This window comes from Lytechinus variegatus, chromosome 1, assembly GCF_018143015.1.
Source record: "Lytechinus variegatus isolate NC3 chromosome 1, Lvar_3.0, whole genome shotgun sequence".
NCBI classification, from domain to species: Eukaryota; Metazoa; Echinodermata; class Echinoidea; order Temnopleuroida; family Toxopneustidae; genus Lytechinus; species Lytechinus variegatus.
In genome coordinates, this window is record NC_054740.1 from 3,402,952 (window position 1) to 3,427,556 (window position 24,605).

General features: G+C 36.0%; 1 protein-coding gene across 1 annotated transcript; it reads left to right on the forward strand.

Annotated features, from left to right (window-relative positions):
* The first annotated feature begins 8,849 nt into the window (after positions 1-8,849).
* On the forward strand, positions 8,850-23,875 carry LOC121406629 (putative nuclease HARBI1). The gene is made up of 6 exons (XM_041597635.1): positions 8,850-8,855; positions 11,441-11,689; positions 13,834-14,100; positions 14,591-14,727; positions 15,296-15,433; positions 23,731-23,875. The coding sequence occupies exons 1-6, from the start codon at positions 8,850-8,852 to the stop codon at positions 23,873-23,875; spliced, it is 942 nt and encodes a 313-aa protein (XP_041453569.1).
* Positions 23,876-24,605: the final 730 nt, after the last annotated feature.

Genomic DNA, 24,605 nt, shown 5'->3' on the forward strand with positions numbered 1-24,605 from the left:
TATGCGCCTTGAGCACTCTACAGAGTGGATTTGGCGCTTTACAAGTCTCATTATTATTATTATTCGTTTGAAAATAAAATACTTACGTTTAAGGTAAAATTGGAATATAAGAAGGCGCTTTATAATATGTAAACCAAATATTGTCACTTTTAAGCTTTATTCTTTTAAATCAAATGTAAAAATAAATGTAAAATAATCTCACAAGCCTCATCTAAATAGTGCGAGCGCGAAGCGCCCGTTATTTTTTAAATTTTTATTTCACGTATTTTGTCCTAAAATAGCATTCTGACAATGCTTCTGATCCTAAACGAGATAAATGAATTTAGTACGCATTGATCGTTCTGATAAAAAAGGAATCTGTTAACGGCTGCTCGTAATTACCCGTAAATTAAAACGTTACATATTTCAACAATTAGATAATGCGAGCGCGAAGCGTGAGCTGAAAATATTTACTTTGCTACATGAAGAATGGAAGTTCTAAGCAATTTTTGTAATCATGAAAAAAGGTACATACATAACTAAGTAATCGATGCGAGCGCGAAGCGCAAGCGGAAAATTTGAGATTTGTAGGAGAATTGTGAGTGGATATGGATCACATTTAAAAAGGAACATATATGATTCATTATTATTACTTTGAGTTTTGACATAGGGCCGGAAAATTCTAAGAACAATATTCCATCATATGAAAATTATGACTGTCTTCCTATTTCTCTTCTTATCAAATCGCGAGATGAAACTTTTTGATATTCCATTCTGAAAAAGGGACAATTTATCATTAAATTAATTTATTAATCTAATAAGCCTAATCAGAGCGCGAAATCTGTCAATATTATATATTTAAAGCACTTCTATAATTATGAATAAGATGCATGAGTTGATATATTTTCAAAAATCAATGTGCGCGCAAATCGCCAGCCGAAAATTGTTGATAAACTGTCATAAAATGGAGATTTTAATTAGTTTGTAATATAATATTGAATTTTTCATAACTCACCAATCAAAATGCTAGCGTGCAGCGCTAGCTAATATGTTTTCACAATCAGACATGAATAGGGATATTTTGATAACAAAAATTAAATACAGGAAAATAATAGGTACCTGACAAATCAAATTTTGTGAGCGCGCAGCGGGAGCAGAAAATGTTAATATTCAGACAATAATTTTTTTTTCAGAACACTTTTAAAAATGAAAGTTCGATTTCTGAGTTAAAATATGTTATGTATATTGACTTAAAAATTTGATTTTTTAAGTTCCATATGTGTAAATCACCTAAAAGGCAATGCGAGCGCGAAGCATGAGCGAAAATTTTATATAATGACATGAAAGAATTTTTTTAAAATTGTTTTCCCCCTCATCTTATTTATTCAATCGTTTTCCTCCTCCTATGTTTTTCTCCTCTCTTTTCCTTTTTTTTCTTTCTTTCCCTTTTTTTTGCTCCGCCAAAAGAGGGAGGAGGGAGGGGCGGGCCCCTTGCCCCCCCCACTAGATCCAACTCAGGAACAATCTAACAGAAAGTACTAAACAAGCAGATTCAAGAGAGAAATTCAAATCCATGTTAAAACTTTTTTTTTTTTTTTTTTTTTTTTTTTGGGGGGGGTAAATAGCCTTTCCCGCCGCATGTGAAGCCCCCTATCGTTTACAGCCTACTGTGAACTGTGCAACTTCTTTAATTTTTGGTGAAATTCATTCTCTCTTTCTATTTGTTCCGTAGCGTTTAGATACATGTTTTGTGCTTCACTTGTAAGTGGTATACAAATAATGTAAATTCCTATTAATGGCGTGCGCTTCCCGATCTCCTTATCGAAATCAATATTAATGAAAGAGCACAATATTGTTCTCGCTCTAATGGGGGGGGGGGGGGGGTCAGCTAGTGTTCTATCAAGCAAAAGACGTAGGCCTATATGTGCATAAGTTCATATCATTGGTGTAATGATAAAGAACCTGATGAATTCTGTTTTTGTATATCAACGTTATCACAAATGACAATCAATATGATTCAGACGTACACCGCTTTAACTGATATAACATGCATCCAGAAATCGAAATGTCCGATGAATTCAAAACGTACGTAGCAGGAATGCCATGCAGTTCGGATGTTACAGCACTCTAAAATTAGAATAATCTCGTATTACAAATGTCAATTTTGCTAAAAATGCACATAAACTCATAACTTTATAGACTCTGGGGGATGATATCGTTGATATAAAAATCGCATCGACCTCGATATGCAATCAATTTTTATACTGCATCGGACTTGACATCCCGCAAAATCTTTTCCATAATTAGATTGCTATCCATTCTCTTTCTTTTTAATCTAAATATAATCTATGTCTTTCAGGATCATGATATGAAAACCCTTTTATAACAAACATGATAAAGGAAAAACGCGTATCAAGTTATACATGGTTCATTGCCGCAAATATACCAATCATCTTCGCTTGTTAATGTTTACATTATCACTGATATTATTATTCATGTTATTCGTATTATCATGTCCATTAATATCACTTCAAGTTCTAATTATCACCATCATCATCACTGTTATCATCATCATTCATTCATTATCTATTTCCAATCGTTCTCCAGTATCAATTTCATAGTTTATATCATTAAAAAATATGAAAGATAATGGTAATGATTAGGGTGATGTTGGTAATCATGAACATAAGATCCGTTATGTGAGATAATTTATGCGATTTTACACGCTAATCGCTCCTCGATGATGGTGAAAGAAATCTTTTAAATAGCATAACAGAAGTCGGGATGGTAGTTACTGCATACACGTACTTTAATACACTACATTATTACAAAAGATTCCCCATCGGGCGGGCCAACGGTCTTTTGAAGTAGGTTTATCTATTGAAATTACGACAATAGTCACGACAGCGGATATGCGGAATTTAAGACTGCGAGCGTCTAGCTCTCCCATTGTTTTCTGTGGCGAACCCGCTGAGCATGCTATTGTCAATGATTCTCTACTATACGGGTGAGTGATCTTGCTCTTTCATGATCATAGGCCTGGGCAATGACTAAGAACAGTTCGATGAGTATCAATGCCAAGCAATCCTGAAAGGTCAATAATGTTCAATTCTCTTGATGGAGAAGCTTATATCATGGCCCTATTTGCTTTGGCTTTTAGGCCAGTAAGTGTACTAACTAATATTAGTTATAAATAAATAATCACGTTCCATCTATTTTAGAGTAATGATCTAATGCTTATATATCACTCTACATATCTCTACATATCTTACACAGGGCTATTTGGCAAATATTTTTCATTTATACAAACAAACACTTCGTTGGTAAAATTCATTGGATTCTGATCGAACTAATTTTCTGATCGTTACCACAATTGGTATTTATCTTTAATTCCGAACATTACGTTTATTGATACGTTAAACCAATTAAATGAAGTTATACTTTAGTCTGTTATATGTTTTTATGTTGTACACTCATGCCCGAGAGGGAATCGATAGTGTGAATAAAATGTAAATTTAAATCAGGGGTGGATCCAGCCTCCGCCAATAGGGGGAGGGTGATTTCTTTTTTCACCCATATTTTCCCCGATCGGCCGCCCAAGGTTGATATTTGTTTATTTCTTTGAATTGGTTGTCCCAGTAGCGTAATGATTATTAAAGTTATTTTCTAAGTCTTCACCTCCTCTTATTCACTCGCCTTCCTCCTCTTATGTTTACCCCTTATTTTTCTCCTCTTTTTTTCTTTCTTTCCCTTTTTTTTGCTCCGCCAATAGGGGGGGGAGGGGCCTATGTAAATGTAAATCCAACCAAGAATTGGGTCTATACAACATAATGTCTAAAGGTCGGGGGCGGATCCATGACAGTGGGAAAAAATTAGGTTCGCTTTCAAGGGGGGGGGGGCACTCTGATCTGTTTTGGCTGCATTTTGCATTACAAATTTTAATTGTGCCTCTCATAATGGGGGGGGGGGTAGAAAGGTACCGGAAATTTGAGGATGCTGATTCATTCATGGCATACAATATTCAAATATACGACCACAATTTCGTAAATATCCAGTCCACGCGCATGTTTTTAACCCCCCCCCCCCCCACCTGATCACGAATTCTGCGAGAACACAACTCTGAGACAATTAAGAGACAATATGTTATCCTGGGGAAATTGTTGCCCGTCAAAAATTTTAAGAAACTATTTAAAACAGTTTCTAATAAATCTTTGTAAATCTTTGATCTATCTATGCCTAATAGTGTCAAGCTGTTCCGGTCATATTTATTTTATCATTCTATTTCCTTCTTTTTTTTGGAGGGGGGGGGGGGCTCTCGACACTTGTTTGAGATGCGAGTAATAATTAATATTCTAAGTCGACGTGAATTCTACGAATGGCTTAGGCCTACGAAACGAAAATATGTGGAATCTTATTTTCCCACCTAAAACATCATGAATTGACTCTCTTCCAATTGCAAAAAAAAAAGGTTTTCATGGTTATTGCAACAAATTCGTAAGATCAGTAACGATTTATGACATGTGCGTGATATTTGATTAAGCTACCGTGGTTTTATGAATGCACCCGAACTTCCATTATAGATGCGAACCACAGTTCAGAAAGGTGACGCGAACTCTCGATCCGACAGTCAATACGAACATGATGAAGGCACCCATTTGTTTTGGTCGTAGAGGGAGCTATTTAGAATAGATTCTTCGGCCTTTCGACAGAAATTAAGACTTGCAGGAAAGACGAACAAAAGAACGGTGGCATCAAAGGGCCTTTGATGGCGGCCGTTCCTTTGAAGAGAAGGGAACGTTGGGCGGGAAAGCCGAAGCAAAAACCGGATGCGGGAAGAACGATCAAGAACGGTGCATGGACTTTTGAAAAGCTCCCTAAGCTTATCCCATTTGATTTGTATTACTTGTACATTCCAGAGTATCATACAGGGATAAGCTTATCCCATTTGATTTGTATTACTCGTACATTGCAGAGTATCGTACTGGTATAAGCTTATCCCATTCGATTTGTATAACCACGTATATCGCAGAGTACCCTACAGGTATAAGCTTATCCCATTTGGTATGTATTACGTGTACATTGCAGAGTATCATACAGGGATAAGCTTATCCCATTTGATTTGTATTACTCGTACATTGCAGAGTATCGTACTGGTATAAGCTTATCCCATTTGATTTGTATAACCACGTATATCGCAGAGTACCCTACAGGTATAAGCTTATCCCATTTGATTTGTATTGCCTCATACATTGCAGAGTATCCTACAGGTATAAGCTTATCCCATTTGGTATGTATTACGTGTACATTGCAGAGTATCATACAGGGATAAGCTTATCCCATTTGATTTGTATTACTCGTACATTGCAGAGTATCGTACTGGTATAAGCTTATCCCATTTGATTTGTATAACCACGTATATCGCAGAGTACCCTACAGGTATAAGCTTATCCCATTTGATTTATATTACTCGTACATTGCAGAGTATTGTACAGGGATAAGCTTATCCCATTTGGTATGTATTACGTGTACATTGCAGAGTATCATACAGGGATAAGCTTATCCCATTTGATTTGTATTACTCGTACATTGCAGAGTATCGTACTGGTATAAGCTTATCCCATTTGATTTGTATAACCACGTATATCGCAGAGTACCCTACAGGTATAAGCTTATCCCATTTGATTTATATTACTTGTACATTGCAGAGTATTGTACAGGGATAAGCTTATCCCATTTGATTTGTATTACTTGTACATTCCAGAGTATCATACAGGGATAAGCTTATCCCATTTGATTTGTATTACTCGTACATTGCAGAGTATCGTACTGGTATAAGCTTATCCCATTTGATTTGTATAACCACGTATATCGCAGAGTACCCTACAGGTATAAGCTTATCCCATTTGGTATGTATTACGTGTACATTGCAGAGTATCATACAGGGATAAGCTTATCCCATTTGATTTGTATTACTCGTACATTGCAGAGTATCGTACTGGTATAAGCTTATCCCATTTGATTTATATTACTCGTACATTGCAGAGTATTGTACAGGGATAAGCTTATCCCATTTGATTTATATTACTCGTACATTGCAGAGTATTTTACAGGGATAAGCTTATCCCATTTGATTTGTATTACTCGTACATTGCAGATTATCGTACAGGTATAAGCTTATCCCATTTGGTATGTATTACGTGTACATTGCAGAGTATCATACAGGGATAAGCTTATCCCATTTGATTTGTATTACTCGTACATTGCAGAGTATCGTACTGGTATAAGCTTATCCCATTTGATTTGTATAACCACGTATATCGCAGAGTACCCTACAGGTATAAGCTTATCCCATTTGATTTATATTACTCGTACATTGCAGAGTATTGTACAGGGATAAGCTTATCCCATTTGATTTATATTACTCGTACATTGCAGAGTATTGTACAGGGATAAGCTTATCCCATTTGGTATGTATTACGTGTACATTGCAGAGTATCATACAGGGATAAGCTTATCCCATTTGATTTGTATTACTCGTACATTGCAGAGTATCGTACTGGTATAAGCTTATCCCATTTGATTTGTATAACCACGTATATCGCAGAGTACCCTACAGGTATAAGCTTATCCCATTTGATTTATATTACTCGTACATTGCAGAGTATTGTACAGGGATAAGCTTATCCCATTTTTATTTGATCTGACCACCTTCAAGGTATAAGCTTATACATGTTTTCAAACAATGTTGTTTGCTCAATGATATTCAATCGTATTTATTATTGAATAATTGTAAAGTTCGCTTTTGGATTTGTTTTGTGAAATAAATCGTAAATCTTTAACTGCTTTAGCTCTGTTCTTTCCCAATTTATTTGATGTTTGAATTTCAAGTGTGAATTGTTAGAATGATTCTTCATGAGTCGACTGAGTGTGAATGATTGAAATTTAAAATGTCACTTTTTTACATGAATGATGTGTTATAAAATATTTTTTCATTCTTTTCGATATGTCTGAAAAGGAAAAGATATTATTATCCTCTTATTTGTTAAGAAAAACACAATTTGGCATAATATTTTGACAAAGTCTGGATTTGTCCAGTCCAGATTGAAATAATTCACTGTTCTCCTTTTTCAGGACGGGCGCTCGTAAAAATAATGCGGATTATTTTCGGAGTTTATGAACGCAATTTTTATTGATTTATCCGCATAGGTTTATGAAAGGGGTATTAGTATTGAATCTGTCCGATCCCTCTTTATCTGTATTTCAATATATCATCTTTAGTTTTCTATATTTTGTCTCCTTGTGACTGGCTATAACTTTGTTACAGTACGAAAGCGCGTATGTACGACGAATAGACCCTGACAAAATATGACCAAACTTTACACTGATTCATGCTATAGAACGATAGTTGACTGGGTCGCAAATGTTTGTTGCCGACACTGGATAGAAATCGCCTACATTATCCAAAACAGTGTATAGTTGAGTGCATCGCACACCACAAATCGTATCCAGGTTACGATTTTTCCATAGCATGTTTTGCATTACGACAAGATTGACAAGAATTGAAATGACATAACATTTTCTCTGCACTAATAATTTTGTTGCGGAATACCGCGCATTCAAAAAAAAATTAAAGGTTGTTGTTTTGAAGACTACACAAATGTAATGGTACGGTTGGCTGCAGTTGTGAAGATACATGGCTCTAATATATAATTGTGTGTGTTAGCGTGGGGATCGCAGCTGTGCTGTGATTGGTCACTTGATCGACGACAATGCCCTTTTTTGGAAAAGGACGGTTTCAATTGTGTGTGTATAAACCCTCTCGTATTTCAGAGGAAATAACTTGAATAGCAAAATAGTATTTCATTCAAAAGAACATTATTTTTCACATTTTTGTTTGTTCAGTTACATCAATAGATACGTCATTTGAAAGAGTAAACATTGAACTTTCATTTCATCTACTTAATTTCTTGGTATCTCTACAATTCCTTGGGTTATTTACTCTTTGAAATGTTCATGAAATCATAATTTTCTAGGTTTTACTTATTGAAAAAAAAGATGTAAAATATTTCATCTTTTCTCAATTTTTCCAAACGCAAATTTGAAAGGTCATAACATGATCATAAAGTCCATGAACCATGCATCATTTCATGTGTAGAAGTTTTCATTATACAACGTACGGGTAAAGAGTTATTACCGTTTTAAAATCAGTCTTTGCTTACGTTTCGGTCAATTTAGGATTCCTCGAATATCCCTGGCACTAGAGTGATATTGGACCTGGCATAGTAAGAGTTAATCAAAATCGAATAACAAATCATAAAGTTATTGAAATTTAAAATTTAGTAATATTTTGTGAAAAAGATTCGTCATGAATATTCTTTAGGTGGGCTGATGATGTCACATCCCCACATTCCGTTTTCTTATGTTATTACATAAAATCATATTTTTTATTCATTATTTCATACTTGGATGAGCCAACCTAATGAATATTCCGCATACATTCGTAATTCCGAAGCTTCGTTATTCCGAAGATTCGTAATTCCGAAGGTTCGTTAATCCGAAAACGAAATAAGGTTTGTTAATTCGAAAAGTAAAGAAGGTTTGTATTTCCGAAAATGATATTGATTAATTTTTGTAACAAGAACGGTGTTTTCCTTGCAAGATAACAAGATATCATGCAATGATAAAATAACGATGTATGTATTGATTTAAGAATAGGTGTTTGCTCGCAAAAACTGAAACCTTAATATTGTAACGAAATAAAGGATTTATTTAATGTTCAACATGTTTTTGGAACGGTGAAGGGCGTATAATAATTTTTGATCCATGTATATAGTTGCATAGGGAAATTCAGTAATCGTTTGTAATCGATTATGTCGGTATTTTCTTTAAAATGTATCTAAGCACTATTTGCTGAGAAATAACAATGTTTACAACTGTATGATTATGCAAGATGTTTATCTGAAATTGTTCTTCACTGTTCGGGTATAAGTAGTAGTCACAATCACCATAGTTGTTGTTAAAAAGATTTATTTCATTACTTTAACCCTAAATCTCCCGGGGTATTTTGATTCTTGTCGTTCCCGGGGGGGGGGGGGGGGGCATTATGCCCCCCCCCCTTAAGATCTCTGCCGCCGATCGCGCGAGCGACGCAAAAATTTGCACGCTCGTAGTAGGCGATGTAATCTACAAGGCTGTATGGTAAAATTTTCCAAAATAATGACATTTTATTTTATATGAATTAATTATGCTAATTTATGCATAAATCGTACTTTTTGCTCTAATTCACTAAATAAAGCTCCTAGAATGCTAATTTTTTGTAAATTTTTCTTGTAGCATTCTTAACAATCATAATTCAAAAAAACTTTAGTTTGGAAATGAATTTCTTATGTATTTTATTGTTTTATGAATTTCTTATGTATTTCTTTGTTTTTTTACTTTTTGTTTTTTATTGTTTTTTTCAATGGAAAGTGTTCCAGACATAATTCTGATCATAAACAAGGCAAAATTAATTAAGTTTAATCAGTAAAAGTAGAAATAATGATACATTTATGAATTTTGGCTAAATACGCAATTTGCATTGGATTTGGACATGAAATCACGTTTATGAGCAATTTTGGGTCTGACATGCACTTGCATAATGTTGTGTAATGTCGTAACTGCGTACCCGGGCGTCACAAATTTGGTCTCAAAATTTGCGCGAGACTTGAATGTAAAAAGTCAGTGAGCTGCGAGGTGAAAAAAATTCGCGCAGCAGATATATCGCGAAAATTGTTTGGGGGGGGGGGCCATTATGCCCCCCGGGAGAATTAGGGTTAACTAGTTTTAAAAGGTGATTACATTTTACGGCCTGGCAACCTCCCTCCAGAATTGTCGAGCATAATCGAGCTCCATGCTTGGTTATGAGCCAGGCGATGTGCTTGGTAGTAAAATGATTCAGAACAAAACTCTGTTCAATTTATAATGGGACCTGCTGCGTCAGGATGAGCTTGATTTCTCCTCAGTAAAGATAAAAGAACTGAAAGCCCTGTTCCTGCTTGTCGTTATTTTGTTCTTGCAAGGACAACACCGTTCTTGTTACCAAAATGAATTAATTTCATTTTCAGAAATACGAACCTTATTTCCTTTTCGGATTAACGAACCTTATTCCGTTTTCGGATTAACGAACCTTCGGAACAACGCACCTTATTTCGTTTTCGGATTAACGAACCTTCGGAACAACGCACCTTATTTCGTTTTCGGATTAAGGAACCTTCGGAATTACGAACCTCATTCCGTATTTGGATTAACGAACCTTCGGAACAACGAACCTTATTTCGTTAACGGAGTATCGAACCTTCGAAACAACGAACATTATTCACCTTTCGGAATAACGCCACAAATATTCGGATTAACGAACCCTTTTTCGTTTTCGGATTAACGAACATCGAGGTATAAGCAATTTACGTGTTTCGGAATCACGAACCTTCGGAATTACGAAGTGTAACCGTATAAAACATGTCCAATGCTGATGCACGCTTTTGTCACAGTGCGCCAAATCGACGACTGTTACCTGTTACCACGGAATTATGGATTTATGCGATATTTATTCATGAGTCCACTGTTTGAAGAACGGACTCATGAATAAAAACCGCATAAATCCATAATTCCGAAGGTTCGGTTATTCCGAAGGATCTGTTTTCCGAATGTTCGTAATTCCAAAGGTTCATCCATGCGGGTTATCAAACATGCGGAATAACGCCACAAATGTTCTGATTAACGAACCATCTTACGTTTTCGGATAAACGAACATCGAGGTAGAGGCAATTTACGTGTTTCAGAATTACGAACCTCCGGAATAAAGAACCTTCGGAATTACGAACCTTTGGAATTACGAAGTGAAACCATAAAAACAGTGGACTCATTAATGAAATAGCGTTGATAACCACGGCAATTTGGCGCACTGTGACAAAAGCGCCCATTAGGATTGGACATTTTTCATACACGCGCCCGATGCGCGTTACATAAAGCACAATTTTTAAAGGAAATCTGCATAAACCGCTGACTCGACCATGGGTTTTCAAACCACCTTTGTGAATTCGGGCCTTAGACTAAGTTAAAGTGTATCCCCCAAAAAGAGGAAACAAGCCAAACATTACCCACATTATTTCACCACACAGGGGTTACCAACTCAGGGGCCCGTTGCAGAAAGAGTTGCGTTTAAACGCAACTCCAAAAATCAAACGCAAGTCCCCTGAATCTTACGCAACTTTGCGTTAGATCGCAACTCTGTTGCAGAAAAGAGATGCGTTTGATTTCTAACGCATCTATCAAGCGCAACTCTCCTCGATCATACGCAAGTTGCAGTAAATCCATAGCAACAACATGGCAGCCATACTATTAGCAGAAGCTGAGGAAGTGCAGCCACATCCTGGCCGAGTGATAACGAATAGGGACCAGCCCCTCGACTCTTTCTGAGACGCAGTTAGTTAAGAGATACCGGTTCGGTCGCGAGGCAATTTTCTTCCTAGTCAATCTACTCACCAATCAAATCGCACCAACAACGGAACGCAACAAGGCAATCCACCCCACACTACAAGTTTTGATAAGCCTTAATTTCTTCGCAACCGGATCGGTCTTGGAAAGTGATGCAAATATCCATGGCATTCACCGCAGCACCGTGTCTAGGATAATCCACAGGGTCTCTCAAGCCTTGTGTGGTCACAAGAGCCAGGTAATTATTCTTTACTTTTCTATTTTCATCATCATGATCACTTTTAGCATGTTTAAAATTGTATGTTTCAGAGTTTGTCAACTGAAAAGTGAAATGCAGAAATAAATGAGGGAATTCTAGATTCACATGTCATAGATCGGCAAAGACTCAATAGAGTCTAGTTAGTGAAGATGATAATGCACGAAACTTTTAAAAAACGTGAATGGATATTATTACTTAGAGTTAAACGCCTATCCGATAGCCGTAATCCAACCGGCCCGACGGTGCAGAGCGAGCGGGCAGGCACGGCCGGGGCTTTACCGCGGGATGCGGTTTAGCATGAGTGGTGAGCGCTCCTGAAATTCTGCTAGTGATATTCGGAACAACTGGATGTATTTATTACCGTAAACTAAGATATGAATGCCAATATGCATGTCGATAATGTTTGACTTGATATACTCACCATTAAATGGTTCTCCTTTTTTTGTACTTCTATTGATTATAACTTCTAAAGCCAACCCTTTTTGATGAAGTGGGGTTGAAAATTTTGAGTCAACATCCAACTTCCGTTTGTTATTATCGTTGAAGATAGGAGCTAGCTTATCGATTGTGCTCGCCCTGCTTTGGTCTCTTAAAATCAATTTAAGTGTTCCAACTAAAATCTAAATTAAATTATTAGGAATTTTACTTCAATCAAAATATTTTGAAATCATGCTAGTTTCATTCATGCCTAGAATACTCATAGTATCTAACCAATCTCTTGGCAAATTTCTTTATTTATCTACCATAAAAAGAAAATGAAAATTGATTTATTTTCAAAATAGCCTAAAATGTTTTTTTTTATTATTTTTAGGTAATTCACCAAAGCATGAAACAATAAGCGACCGCAGAACGGGGGGGGGGGGGGGCTTCAGCCCCCACTTTTTCCAAAACCATGTACAAAAATGCAAAAATGATCATACAATTGTGATTTTTAGGCATGGTCAGCCCCCCTCCCCTTTTGGCTTATCCCTCCTACTTTGAAAACTGTTTTGCTGCCCCTGACTATAGTAATAAAACAGGCACATGCACTATGTCTATTAGACTATCACCCTAAACCCCAGTGCAATACCTTCTCCTATTACTAATTAGTAACCTTAATTTATATACTGTTATGCAGTACGAAAATAATTACATTAATCATTTGTAGTATATTTGGGCCATCTTTATAAGAATGGGCCTGGTTAAATTTGAATAAATAGATAATAAAGATGATTATAACATTAATGGTAATAATAATGATGGTAATAATAATGATAGTAATTAATGATGAAATAAGAATTATTAATTAAATGAAAATGAATATATGAGCTTTATACAGACTTTGAACAAACATCTCTGCCTCAATCATAATCAAGGCCTATAATTAATGCCAGCTTATGCAGTAGTCATGTGATTATTTATAACCTTTCATGATTCAGGTGAGAGCATTTACACCCCACTTTATCAAGAACATTTTTAAAAAATATAAAATGACAATCTTATTGCAACCTTTTTATTGTCAGCCACCCCCCCCCCCCAAAAAAAAAAAACCCCCACTTAATTCTAAAAGCTATGAAAAGCCATGAAATACTGTCTTTTACCAAATGTAATCTCAATACCTTACAGAAATTAAATTGGTGTACTTGGTATGGTGGGATTCAGACACCAATTTACTATAATTTTTATGCTCATGGTACCTGTTTGGATATGGGGCAGACAATTTCAAAGGCATCCCAAATTTAATACATACAAACATTAAGTTTGATTGCCCACTTTGTTGTAAACATTGCCTCAAATTGTTGCCCCCTTTTATCTTGCTTGAAGAAAATCATTTTAGAATTTTTTTTTTAGGGTTGTTGCTACTTCTCTTCTCATTGCCTCTGAGCTCACCGACTTTCCAAGCTGTATTTTCACTGCTCATACAACATCATTCATCCCTTTCTTTGTGGATTATCATACTCACATAAACAAGGGAAATATTGATTTGATTTAATTTATTTCTACATTCCAATAACAAAAGTATATACAAGTGTAATAATTTTTTCTCAGCATAACAGTGCAATAAAAGAGACTTATCTTTAATTCCACTAAATAATGTTAAATATTCTTTTTGTTTTCTTTATCATGTATGTGTTATTTGACAGTTGATCAAGTTACCGAGGACTGATACCGAAACAGCCGCCGAATTTCAGGATTTCTATAGAATCGCAGGATTCCCGAGAGTGGTAGGGGCTGTTGATGGCACGCACGTGTGCCTACATGGCTGCCCATTAGGCCTCAACGAATACGTTTACACCAACAGGAAGGGCAGGTCTTCCATCAATGTCCAATTGGCTTGCAACGCAAAATTCCAGATAATAAATGTCGTTGCGAGATGGCCGGGGAGTACCCACGACTCCAGAATTCTTCAGGTAATTATTACCGACTCATGTTGGAGGCAAACAACATACTAGAAGTCAGTTATTTGGAACATATATATATATACAAGAGACATATTAGGTTAGCTGCAACAACATCACTGTGACCATCTTTGTAGGAGCCAGCTCCTTGGTAGTAGTCACATGAAATAACATAGTATAGTCTACGCTTGCAGACCTTTATCAGTTATCACCACAGTAATAATTATTCTTTGGGGGTAAAACAATCAGCATCATTTGCATTTAGATTTGTACAATTGTATTCTTGTACTTACTAGATAAATTGCTGTGGACTTGAATTGCCACTTTGCAAATGATCATAGATCCCATGCAAAACATAACAAATCCTTGTTAAAAAAAGCATTATGAGAAGGAAAATCCAATATTTTCACAAGATTATGCGAACCTAATTGTTAGAAAAGCATCCCATAAAGCTGAGATATCTTAGTAAATTTGATTTATTCATCTATTAATTTGTTAACAGAATAGCAGACTGTACCGCAAGTACAATAATGGAGAACTGAAAGGGACCATCCTCGGTGACTCTGGTTATCCCTTGATGACATGTTTAATGACCCCCATCCTTAATCCACAGACACCAGAGGAACAAGCCTACAACAAGTGAGCAATTCAACTTTTCCATGTAAAAAAAGAAAAATTTTGAAATCGCTTGAATAAGCGCTTTCTGTACCATGTAATAAATGCTACACGTAACAGTCAACACTCAATTTATGATAGATCATGCAACATATCGTATATCAATTGTGTCTGCATAAGTCTACCTTCTCAAGTCAACAACCGTCTTTTAGTGAAAGTAATTCTTATATTTAACAGTTTTGGCAGACTCGTGTGTGATTACAAGAAATCCTGGAAAATTTACGACTAGACATGTACTCTGTAATGTTTTCTATACTTCATGTATCAACTAACAATGATATTTTTTGCTTTGAGATATATCCGCTAATCATAAGCCTTCGTAGTCTTAGAATGCCAAAATATTGATAGCGTTTGTGGCTTCTTTTCCAACCAAATGTTTTCCTAATTTCTTTTTTTCTCATCACAAAGCTATCTTGAATATTTTTGTCCATACAGATTGCCTTTAAAAGATACACTTCAATTTGTCTTTAAATATCTTTTTGCTCAAAATGAAATTCTTTTGATTATCATACATTATCTACTTATTCCACAGTGCACAATGCAAGACGAGATCGATCATCGAACAAGTGAATGGACAACTGAAAAATAAATTTAGATGTCTGCTCGGCCATGGCCTACAAATTCGACCAAATAGGGCCTGCAGCATCACCCTTATAAAAAAAATTGAATGGTATACCATTGACTACCATTTATCATACACCATTGATATACCACTGGAATACCATTCGCACAGCACCCACCATACACCAATGGTATACCATTCAAGCCTCAATGGTATACCATTCAAACTAATTTAAATAATTCGGACGTTACTATTACCATATTCAAGAGCACCATTTACCATTCATATACCATTGATCAAACACCATTCACCATTGATCTACCATATGGCCACTATAGACAGGTTTACCATTGACCACCATTCACCATTCAGCCACCATTCACTGGCCTACCATTTACCATTCAGCCACCATTCACTGGACACCATTGGCCTACCAATTACCTTACACCATTCACCATGTACCATTCACCATTCGTGTACCATTCACCATCCACGTACCATTCATTGTACACCATTCACTGTACACCATTCGTGTACCATTCACTGCTCACCATACACCATTCAACTACCATTCGTCGTACACCATTCGCGTACCATTCACTGTACACCATTCACCATACACCATTCAAAGTACACCATTCGTGTACCATTCACCGCTCACCATACACCATTCAACTACCATTCGTCGTACACCACACACCGTTCACCATTGATTGACCATTCACTTTACACCATTCTACCATACACTGTATACCATTGACCTACCATTTACAGTACACCATTGGCCTACCATACACCATTGAACTACTATTCACCGTACACCATAGGCTTACCATACACCATTGGCTTACCATACACCGTACACCATTGACCTACCATTTACCATACAACACTGTCATACACACTATACCATTAGTCAACCATTCAAATAACACCATTGGTCATACACTATAGACCACAAGTGTAAATTCAATGGTAGACCAATGGTTTACACTGAATGGTAGACAGTAGAACAACGATGTGCAATGTATAGTAGGCCAATAAAGTACAGTGAATGGTAGACCAATGGTGAACAGCATATCTCTGGGGTTAGTGGTAGGCTTAATAATGGAATAAGTATACACAAGAAAAAAAAATGAAAACAGTTACTTTTTTCAAGAACGTCAATAAAATGTTTTTATTATAAGAAGTTTAAGTACAGCATAAATGGCACAGAGTATTCACAAGTATAGACTTTATAATTAAAGCACATAAGTTATTAATATATATGACTTAGCTACTCGTTGATATCTATACTCTGTCAATCTTGTTATCTAAAAATAAACATGCATCAAGACAGAGTTTGATTGAAAAACACAACAAATGAAGACTAACATTTTCAAGAATAAACCTGTTCTCTCATATTGCTTTTTACATGGATTGAGTACTTGGCAAAACCACTGTTCTGCATACAAACCTGATACTTGTAATACAATAAACTTGATGTTAAATCTGTTGTGTGTAATTGCTTTCAACGACATTAATAAACATTTTTTTACTAATAAGTTCAAGTACAAAAGAGTATTGACAGGTATGGCATAAAAGCACCATATTATGAATACATGTGACTGTGCGACTCCACAAGAGATCAATGATTGCACTCCACATAAATATTATGTTAATCTTCCTATAAACAAATTTACATGTAAGACAGAGTTTGGACAACAAACTAATGAACACCAAATTTTGAAGATTAAACTCAAAATGTGTGATAGCCTTCACATGGCCAATTGAATAAAGGGTACCACACCTAGAAGAAATGAAATATCCCCAAAAGGGGGAAAATAGTACTCCCAAATTGGTCTCTTTTTTCTTTTCACCTAAAAGGATATATCAATTGCATGTTTCTACATAGAATTGTTAAAAGGTATTACCCGCCTAAGTATCCAGAATCCCGGATAACTTTCCTGTAGAAACAGACGTGATGCGATTTATTGATAAATTGCATCGCGCAAAATACGGTTTCTCATAACCATCTCTCTGAGAGGTGGTTATTGCCATGTTAATCCGTTTAACTTTTCTGTAAAAACACGGGGCAAAATAGCATACGTGTCTGGCTTAAGTGCTTGAACCAAGAAGTGCGATCTCACAGTATACATATATTCTGGCCGTTTTTTATCTCGCCAGCTGATCGCGAAACATGTGTACCTGCTACAATGAGTGAGATCTACCATGAATTTTGAAAATTTTCCTAACGAGATGCAATTTTTGACATACCAAAATGCAATGTGAGGTTATAGGTTGAATTTTCCGATTTCCGCCGTATTTGCGCCGCGAAATGCAAATTAATCAGATTATTAAGTCTGTAGAAACAGGTTGGTTTAAGAATGATAAGGTTATTGAGTCCGGAAAAGATAAACTGTTTTTAATGATTTACTGTAGAAACACGCCAAAAGTTTATCATAAATACAATAATGATACATTAAGAAATAAATAATATATCACACATAGAAAGAAAATATAATGAAAATAGGGAAAGAAAATTATTCAATTTGGAAATTAAAAAACAGAAGAAAAACAGAGACTATTTTTGCAAAATATATAGAAAATGATATATAAAAGATACCCACTTATTTCTTTTCCGTCTATTTTTGTTGTGTTGAATCAAATGAATAGCTCAACTATGTGTGAGATATAATATGATTATTGCCTTACACAGTAAATCAGTAGTCAATCGTAATTTTTTACAACCGAGCTTGGACAAAATCTAAATTCATATATTACAAAAAATATATAAATTGTGATCTTGTATATTCATGAGGACTTGCAGAGAACAGTTTTACCAAAAAATAACAACTTCAATTCGTCAAAACTTCGTTAATCCTCAACAAATTTTGATGAAATTTTCAGTGTTTTTTGTTTGTCTAATGTACACTTTGAATTATATCACATAGCTTTCAGTCTCGAGTACCTCTAGCCCTTCAATCAAATTGGTTGGACGACCAGTTACATTTTACATATAACATAGTTATGAGGAGAATGAAGGGGACCATAGAAAGAAAGCATGAGAAAAGGGGAGATTTTGGTAGGGAGAGAATGAATCAGAAAAGGATCATGCTGAAAATTTCATTAAAATCTGATAACAAAGTTATTGAATTTGAATTTAACAACATTTTGGTAAAAATTAACCCAATGTACACATGATCGTCAGGAATATTTGTTAGGCTTTTTGTTTAAAATGAAATCATTATTTCATATTTTCATACATGTGTGTATGATATGTCCCAAGTATCATATCATTATTTCCAGCAATGCATATCTTCACATTAAAGGTCAAGTCCACCACAGAAAAGTTTTTTTTGGAATCAACAGAGAAAATCAGGCAAGCATCATGCAAAATATTTCATCAAAATCGGATGCAAAATAAGAAAGTTATGACATTTTGAAATTTCGCCTATTTTTCACAAAATAGTTATATACACAATTTACCCACATGCATATGAGGGAATCGATGATGTCCCTCACTTTTTGTTTTGGTTTTCATTGTTTGAATTGTACAATATTTCAAGTTTTACAGATTTGGCAATAAAAAAATAAAAATAAAACTTTATTTCATAGGATAATGAGGAGAAAATTATAATATTTCATATTTAAAAAACAAAGAAAAGTGAATGAGTGATGTCATCAGTTCCCTCATTTGCATACCGACTTGGAAGTGCATGTAACTATTAAGTGAAATTGAGCGAAACTTAAAAATGTCATACCCTTCTTATTTTTCATCCGATTTTTATGTTTGATTTTTCTCTTTTTAATCAAATCCACTTTTTTGTTAGGGTGGACATGTCTTTGAAATATACTTTCACTCCATTTTTTATAGTATTTTTTTATATCTAATGGGAGGTTGCCCCAATGATGACAAATACCACAACAAATGAATACCTGGGGACAAAGTGTCCACCCTTCCCTCCTCAGCCAACATACTGATTTTTTTTTCTGGGGGGGGGGTGTCAGAAAAGACGTGTGCTCCTCTAAATAGGGATGACATTTGTCCTTTCTCAGGATTTTTTTACCATTCCTGACAATGGTTTTTTTCAGCTATGCCACTGCAGGAATACAATCTGTTTTATCTCATGAAGCTTTGCAATTTTTTCTACTGAAGAAAATTCTTACACACCTAACTTTCATAAACTCCAATTGCTTCTTGTACACGGCACGTTTTCTGTGTTCAACGCCCGTCGTGTCATTCCCAGATAAGGCTGGACCATCTACCTTATCATCCAGTGTATCTGTCGTCCAAACTTTGAAAATGAAATAAAATCAATTTGAGTGTTGTAAAATCTGCATGTATGTGCAGATACAAACAAAAATAGAATACTAATATAGTAATAGAAAAAGAATGATCTTAGAACTTTAATGTCAAAGATATTTTTCATGGATCTCTGATTACCAGCCAAGAATTCAGGATAAAAATAAGGAAATGTGATAGTATTCAGCGCAGTTCAGACAAGGTTGTATTATAACTGTGCATACTTTATTTCAGTTAAAGCTATGTCATCTGAAATCAAATTTCTAGAGCAGCAATTTTCAAAAGGAGGGTAATCGATGATATGGTATTGATAATCGCAGAAGCAGATCCAAGTGGGCACATTTGACCTGTGCCCCCACCTTGAGAGCAATAGTCGATGTGTTTGATAAAAATGTGGCTTTCTTACACAAGTGTCCCCCTTTTGTAGAGTCTATCGCAACGTGCACAAAGTCAATTGGCTTCCGGGTTTCGGAGCGTCGCGTGAATATGCATGAAATTGCAGAGTTTCGATAATTTTCGATCGATACCGGAGCGATCCGATCACAAACCAAGACCATTTACCGCGTACACAACGTGACCGGATATCGCTATCGATACTTCCGCACGCAGTCCAAAGGAATTATTTTTGGGACCACGTGGTCATGACGTGATCTGCGCGATTGACCAATCAGCGGTCTTCGAATCGCTATGCGGAGACGATCTATCCGTTGTACACAGTCTATGGACAATTGTTCGTTGTGCATGCAACTTCGAGCAAAACTCCCCACCAGAATTGTCTACACATTTTGAGATCAATGCACAATATGCCCACCACTTTTCAAAATATTGCGGATCGCTTGGATTCGCCGTCATGTTGATATGGACCGAAGTTATGCGATCAAAATATTCGCATGCGGCATGCTGGCAGTTTGTTCGCCACATGTTAGCATGATTTGGTTGCTAACTTCAGTCCATATAAATATTACAGCGAATCCGAGCGATTGGCGAAGTCATGTCTACGGATTAGATCAACGACGTCGAGATCGCAGACTAAATACAGTCATTCCCAATATTTTGAAAAGCGGTGGGTATATTAACATCAAAATGTTACTGAGGGACCTTTCATGACATTTGGGAACAAGTTTTGGTGATGAGGTATGCTGGTAATCGGCCGGTGCAAAACTGCATTAGCGCCAGTTTTCTCTGCATAATTCCTCTGTAGAAAAATTGAATAGGAATCGTTTGTCACTCCGTCCAGTCACAGTTCCATACACAAAGTGCACATTTTACCATCGAAATAGAGGCTGTTCTCACTACGTTCCTAAAACTAGTTTACTGGAAACTAGTTTGGTGGAAACTAGTTTAACGCGTAGTGAGAACGGTCAAAGCGGTCTTGGAAGCGATCTTCCAAACCAGTTTGGAAAGCCACCTCGCAATGTAGTTTTCAAGATCGCTTTGCCTCGTTAAACTGGTTTTAGCATAAGTGAGGACACAACCGTTCTTCGGGAAGCGATCTTCGCACATTTTGAGCGCGCTACTCCACACGACAGGTGTAGAATGCCTATGCTGCGGTTTCGAATTTCGCGCGAAACGTGTCACCCAACTGAGAGCGTTTCCATAGCAACAAGAGCGCTTTACGTGAAGTGATTTTGAAAACCACTTTCGTGTGATCAAGTGGGAATGCTAGCAAAGCGATCTTCCAAAGTGGTTTCCTGAATTGGCTTCCAGTAAACTAGTTTTAGAAAGCGTAATGAGAACGGCCTCATAGTATGTGCAATGAGTGGTGTGTACAGTGTAGCTAAGTTATAGGTCTGCGTAGCCTTTATCATTTTTTAAACTTTAGGACCCTTACCATGTTTCACCTCCATTTTATCTCATTTACCAACATCTATTAACAACAACAACAAATTATATGCCTAATTTCAAAGCAATATTTGTCGGCAAGTTTTCAATTTTAGTGAATTAACGTTGTGCAGTAACGGTCTATTTCACATTATCACAATTAAAACTTTGACAGTCTTGACATTATTAACAAATCATTCATTCCTGAATTCAATGTATTCAGAGATGGTTTTTGTAAAACATTGACAATAAACATCAGGCAATATGAGCGAATTACTATTCAATGCTCGCCGAGCTAAACTCAGCAAATACAAAGCATAAACCATAAGCACTTCCTATCGTCAAAGCCACGTCCCAGCCTGTAGAGCAGCGGCCAGCGCAAACGGGGCAGTGACGGTGGCAGTGCAGTGGTCGTGGCAGTACAACGACATCGAACATTTTGAGACAATTTGATAAATAAATCAAAGAAAATTGTTATAGAACTTACTGTTTAGCCTTCTACAAATGACTTTGAAGTCGCTGTCCGAATCTGACCCGTGTTCCTTTAGTTTTTGATGAATTATCGACGGACTTATCAACAGCAAAACGGTAGTACCGGTAGATCGAGTTTTCTTTTTCAAATATTGCACTTGGCGGTTAGACGTGCGCGCGTGCGTGCGAGAACAACATGTATATAATAGAGCTACCTGGCAAGCAGCCAAGCGGCCCCGCTTGCCAACGCATATGGGGGGGGGATAAATTATGACCAAATCTGGGGGAGGGGACTTCTTCGCCAAGATAAATACACATCCCGATATGGGTGGGGGTGAATTAAACCAAATCAGGGGTGTCTTCTTTTTCCTCTCGATTGGTTCTGGGATGGAAACCATGATGGCGTGAGATCAATTTTTGCCACTATTTTCCTTGGATCTTGGAATCTAAGACAGAAAGTTTTCGATCCCTTCATATTTTTCCTTTTCTCTCTCTTCTTTCTTTTTTATTTTCGTTGTCTTTTTTTTCTTTTCTGTTTCTTTCTTTTCTTCTTTGCCTTTTTCTTTTCTTGTTTTTTCCCTTTATATATATATTTTTTACTCATTCCTCTTCCCTTTTAATTTGCTTTTGTTTTGATTGAAATTGAGATTTCATTCAGTATATTTCTTTTCTGTTACATTGTACTATACCCTGTATGGCGGCAGGGAATTTTGATAGGGTAGGGGGAGCAAGACAATATGGATAAATCATTTCACTCAAGTAATGACCGGCCTATATAGAATAGCTCTCCTCTTTATGAACGCCGTCCATGAGAAAGAATAATTAGGGCCTAAAAATAGAATTAGAATTTTGAAAATATCATTTGTAAAAAAGAGAGAGAGGAATAATTCATGATTGGAAGCAGCTATAGTAGCGTACAAATGGGTTCGGAGGGGGCTAAATTTGGACGTTGCAGACTGACCATATCAGGGTTTGCGGATGGGAATTTGATAGAGGTTGGGGGACCAAGACAACCAACAGTGAATTTATTTTGAGCAAAATATGGGGCATTGCAAGAAACTTGCAATCGAACGAAAATCAATTTCACACTCCAAAATCAATTGAAAGTCATACTTTTCATTGCAAACTTGCAACTGATTTATTGTTTCTTCCATCAAAAAATCCAAATTGATATGTTTTAGATAAAATTAATGTATATAACCTGTAAATTTGCATCTTGGGATTAATTGCAAATATTTTTTTGGAACACTCCAGATATAGTTCTCTTCATAAAAAGCGGCCATAAATAAGCAAAATGATTATAAATTAAATAGAATAAAACTTTGAAAATAAAAATATGAAGAACGTAGTTTAAAATAAAAACAAACAGTATACCGTACGATAGAGGAGCTACATTTCTGCCGTTCAATTTTTACTACCAAGAAACAAAAAGTGAAAAGGAAACAAAGGGGAAAAGAGAGGATGGTGATGGATATCACTGAGACACCATTGAGTATATGGTATACCATTCACCATACCAATCATACCATTATAGTGGCACATACTACTGAAACACTATTGAATATCACTGAGACACCATTGTATACCACTGAGACACCATTGGGTGTATGGTATACCATTCATCATACCAATCATACCATTACAAGCACATACCACTGAGACACCATTGAATACCACTGAGACACCATTGGGTGTGTGGTATACCATTCATCATACTAATCATACCATTAGACACATACCACTGAGACACCATTGGGTATATGGTATACCACTTACCATTAAATAAACTACCAATTACCATTAAGAACTTACCATTATTCAACATTAGTAAAAGATTCAGACAGCCAGCAGCAGACGATAATGAAGATTACCACATGATCGATGACAACATGGAAGGAGAAAACAACAGGGAAAGGGGAGATGCAGCAGCCATCGCTGTCCGAGCCCAAATCGTACAGTCTTTTGTTGTGTAGTATATAATTTTTTCAATGGCTTCATCATTATATCAATGCTGGGATTTATGTAATGCCGTAAGCACTAATAATTTCAACCCCCCCCCCCCTTCATAAGGATAAAAAGTTGATTAAAAAGTAATATTTGGAGCTGGCAATTACGTATAACCTTCTACACACTTGTTGGTAAAATTTCTTTTGGTTGTAGTCTGTTTTAAAAGTACCTAACAACATGGTCATAAGTTTTCAAATTATATACACTGATGCTCTTCCATTATGAATTAATATTTACTGTCCACTAGATGAAACTGTGATTTGCTATAACACAGTAAACACTTCATTTTGTAAAAGCCAAGTAAAGAATCCTTGTACTTTTGAAATGCATGTTCAATATGCATCAAAATGGCACACACTCTGTTTTTGTGGTGAAGATTTTAAGAACACAATTTTAAATAATGTTCCAACTATGGCAAGACATTCATATACTACTGTATATAAAACATACTGAGCATTTTAAAAGGTTCGTATTATGACAAGACATTAACATAATATATAAAACATACTGAGTTGTCATGTTATTATTTTCATATACAAGAATGCAAGGGAATCTACCATTGTGTTTAACAATCAAGTGTCTCGAGAAAGGGAACGATTTTTTTTATTCTTTACACAATCTAACGCATTTTTCAAAGTGATTGTTTGAGTTAAAATTCCCTTTCATGTCAAATCTCATCCTCAGCAAGTGTTGATA

What these genes read in the sequence shown, in the direction of transcription:
- LOC121406629 (XM_041597635.1), top strand. An exon ending in GAGGAACAAGCCTACAACAA is followed by an intron (nt 14,728 to 15,295) that starts GTGAGCAATTCA and finishes CTTATTCCACAG; the next exon opens with TGCACAATGCAAGACGAGAT. An exon ending in CTTATAAAAAAAATTGAATG is followed by an intron (nt 15,434 to 23,730) that starts GTATACCATTGA and finishes ATTCAACATTAG; the next exon opens with TAAAAGATTCAGACAGCCAG.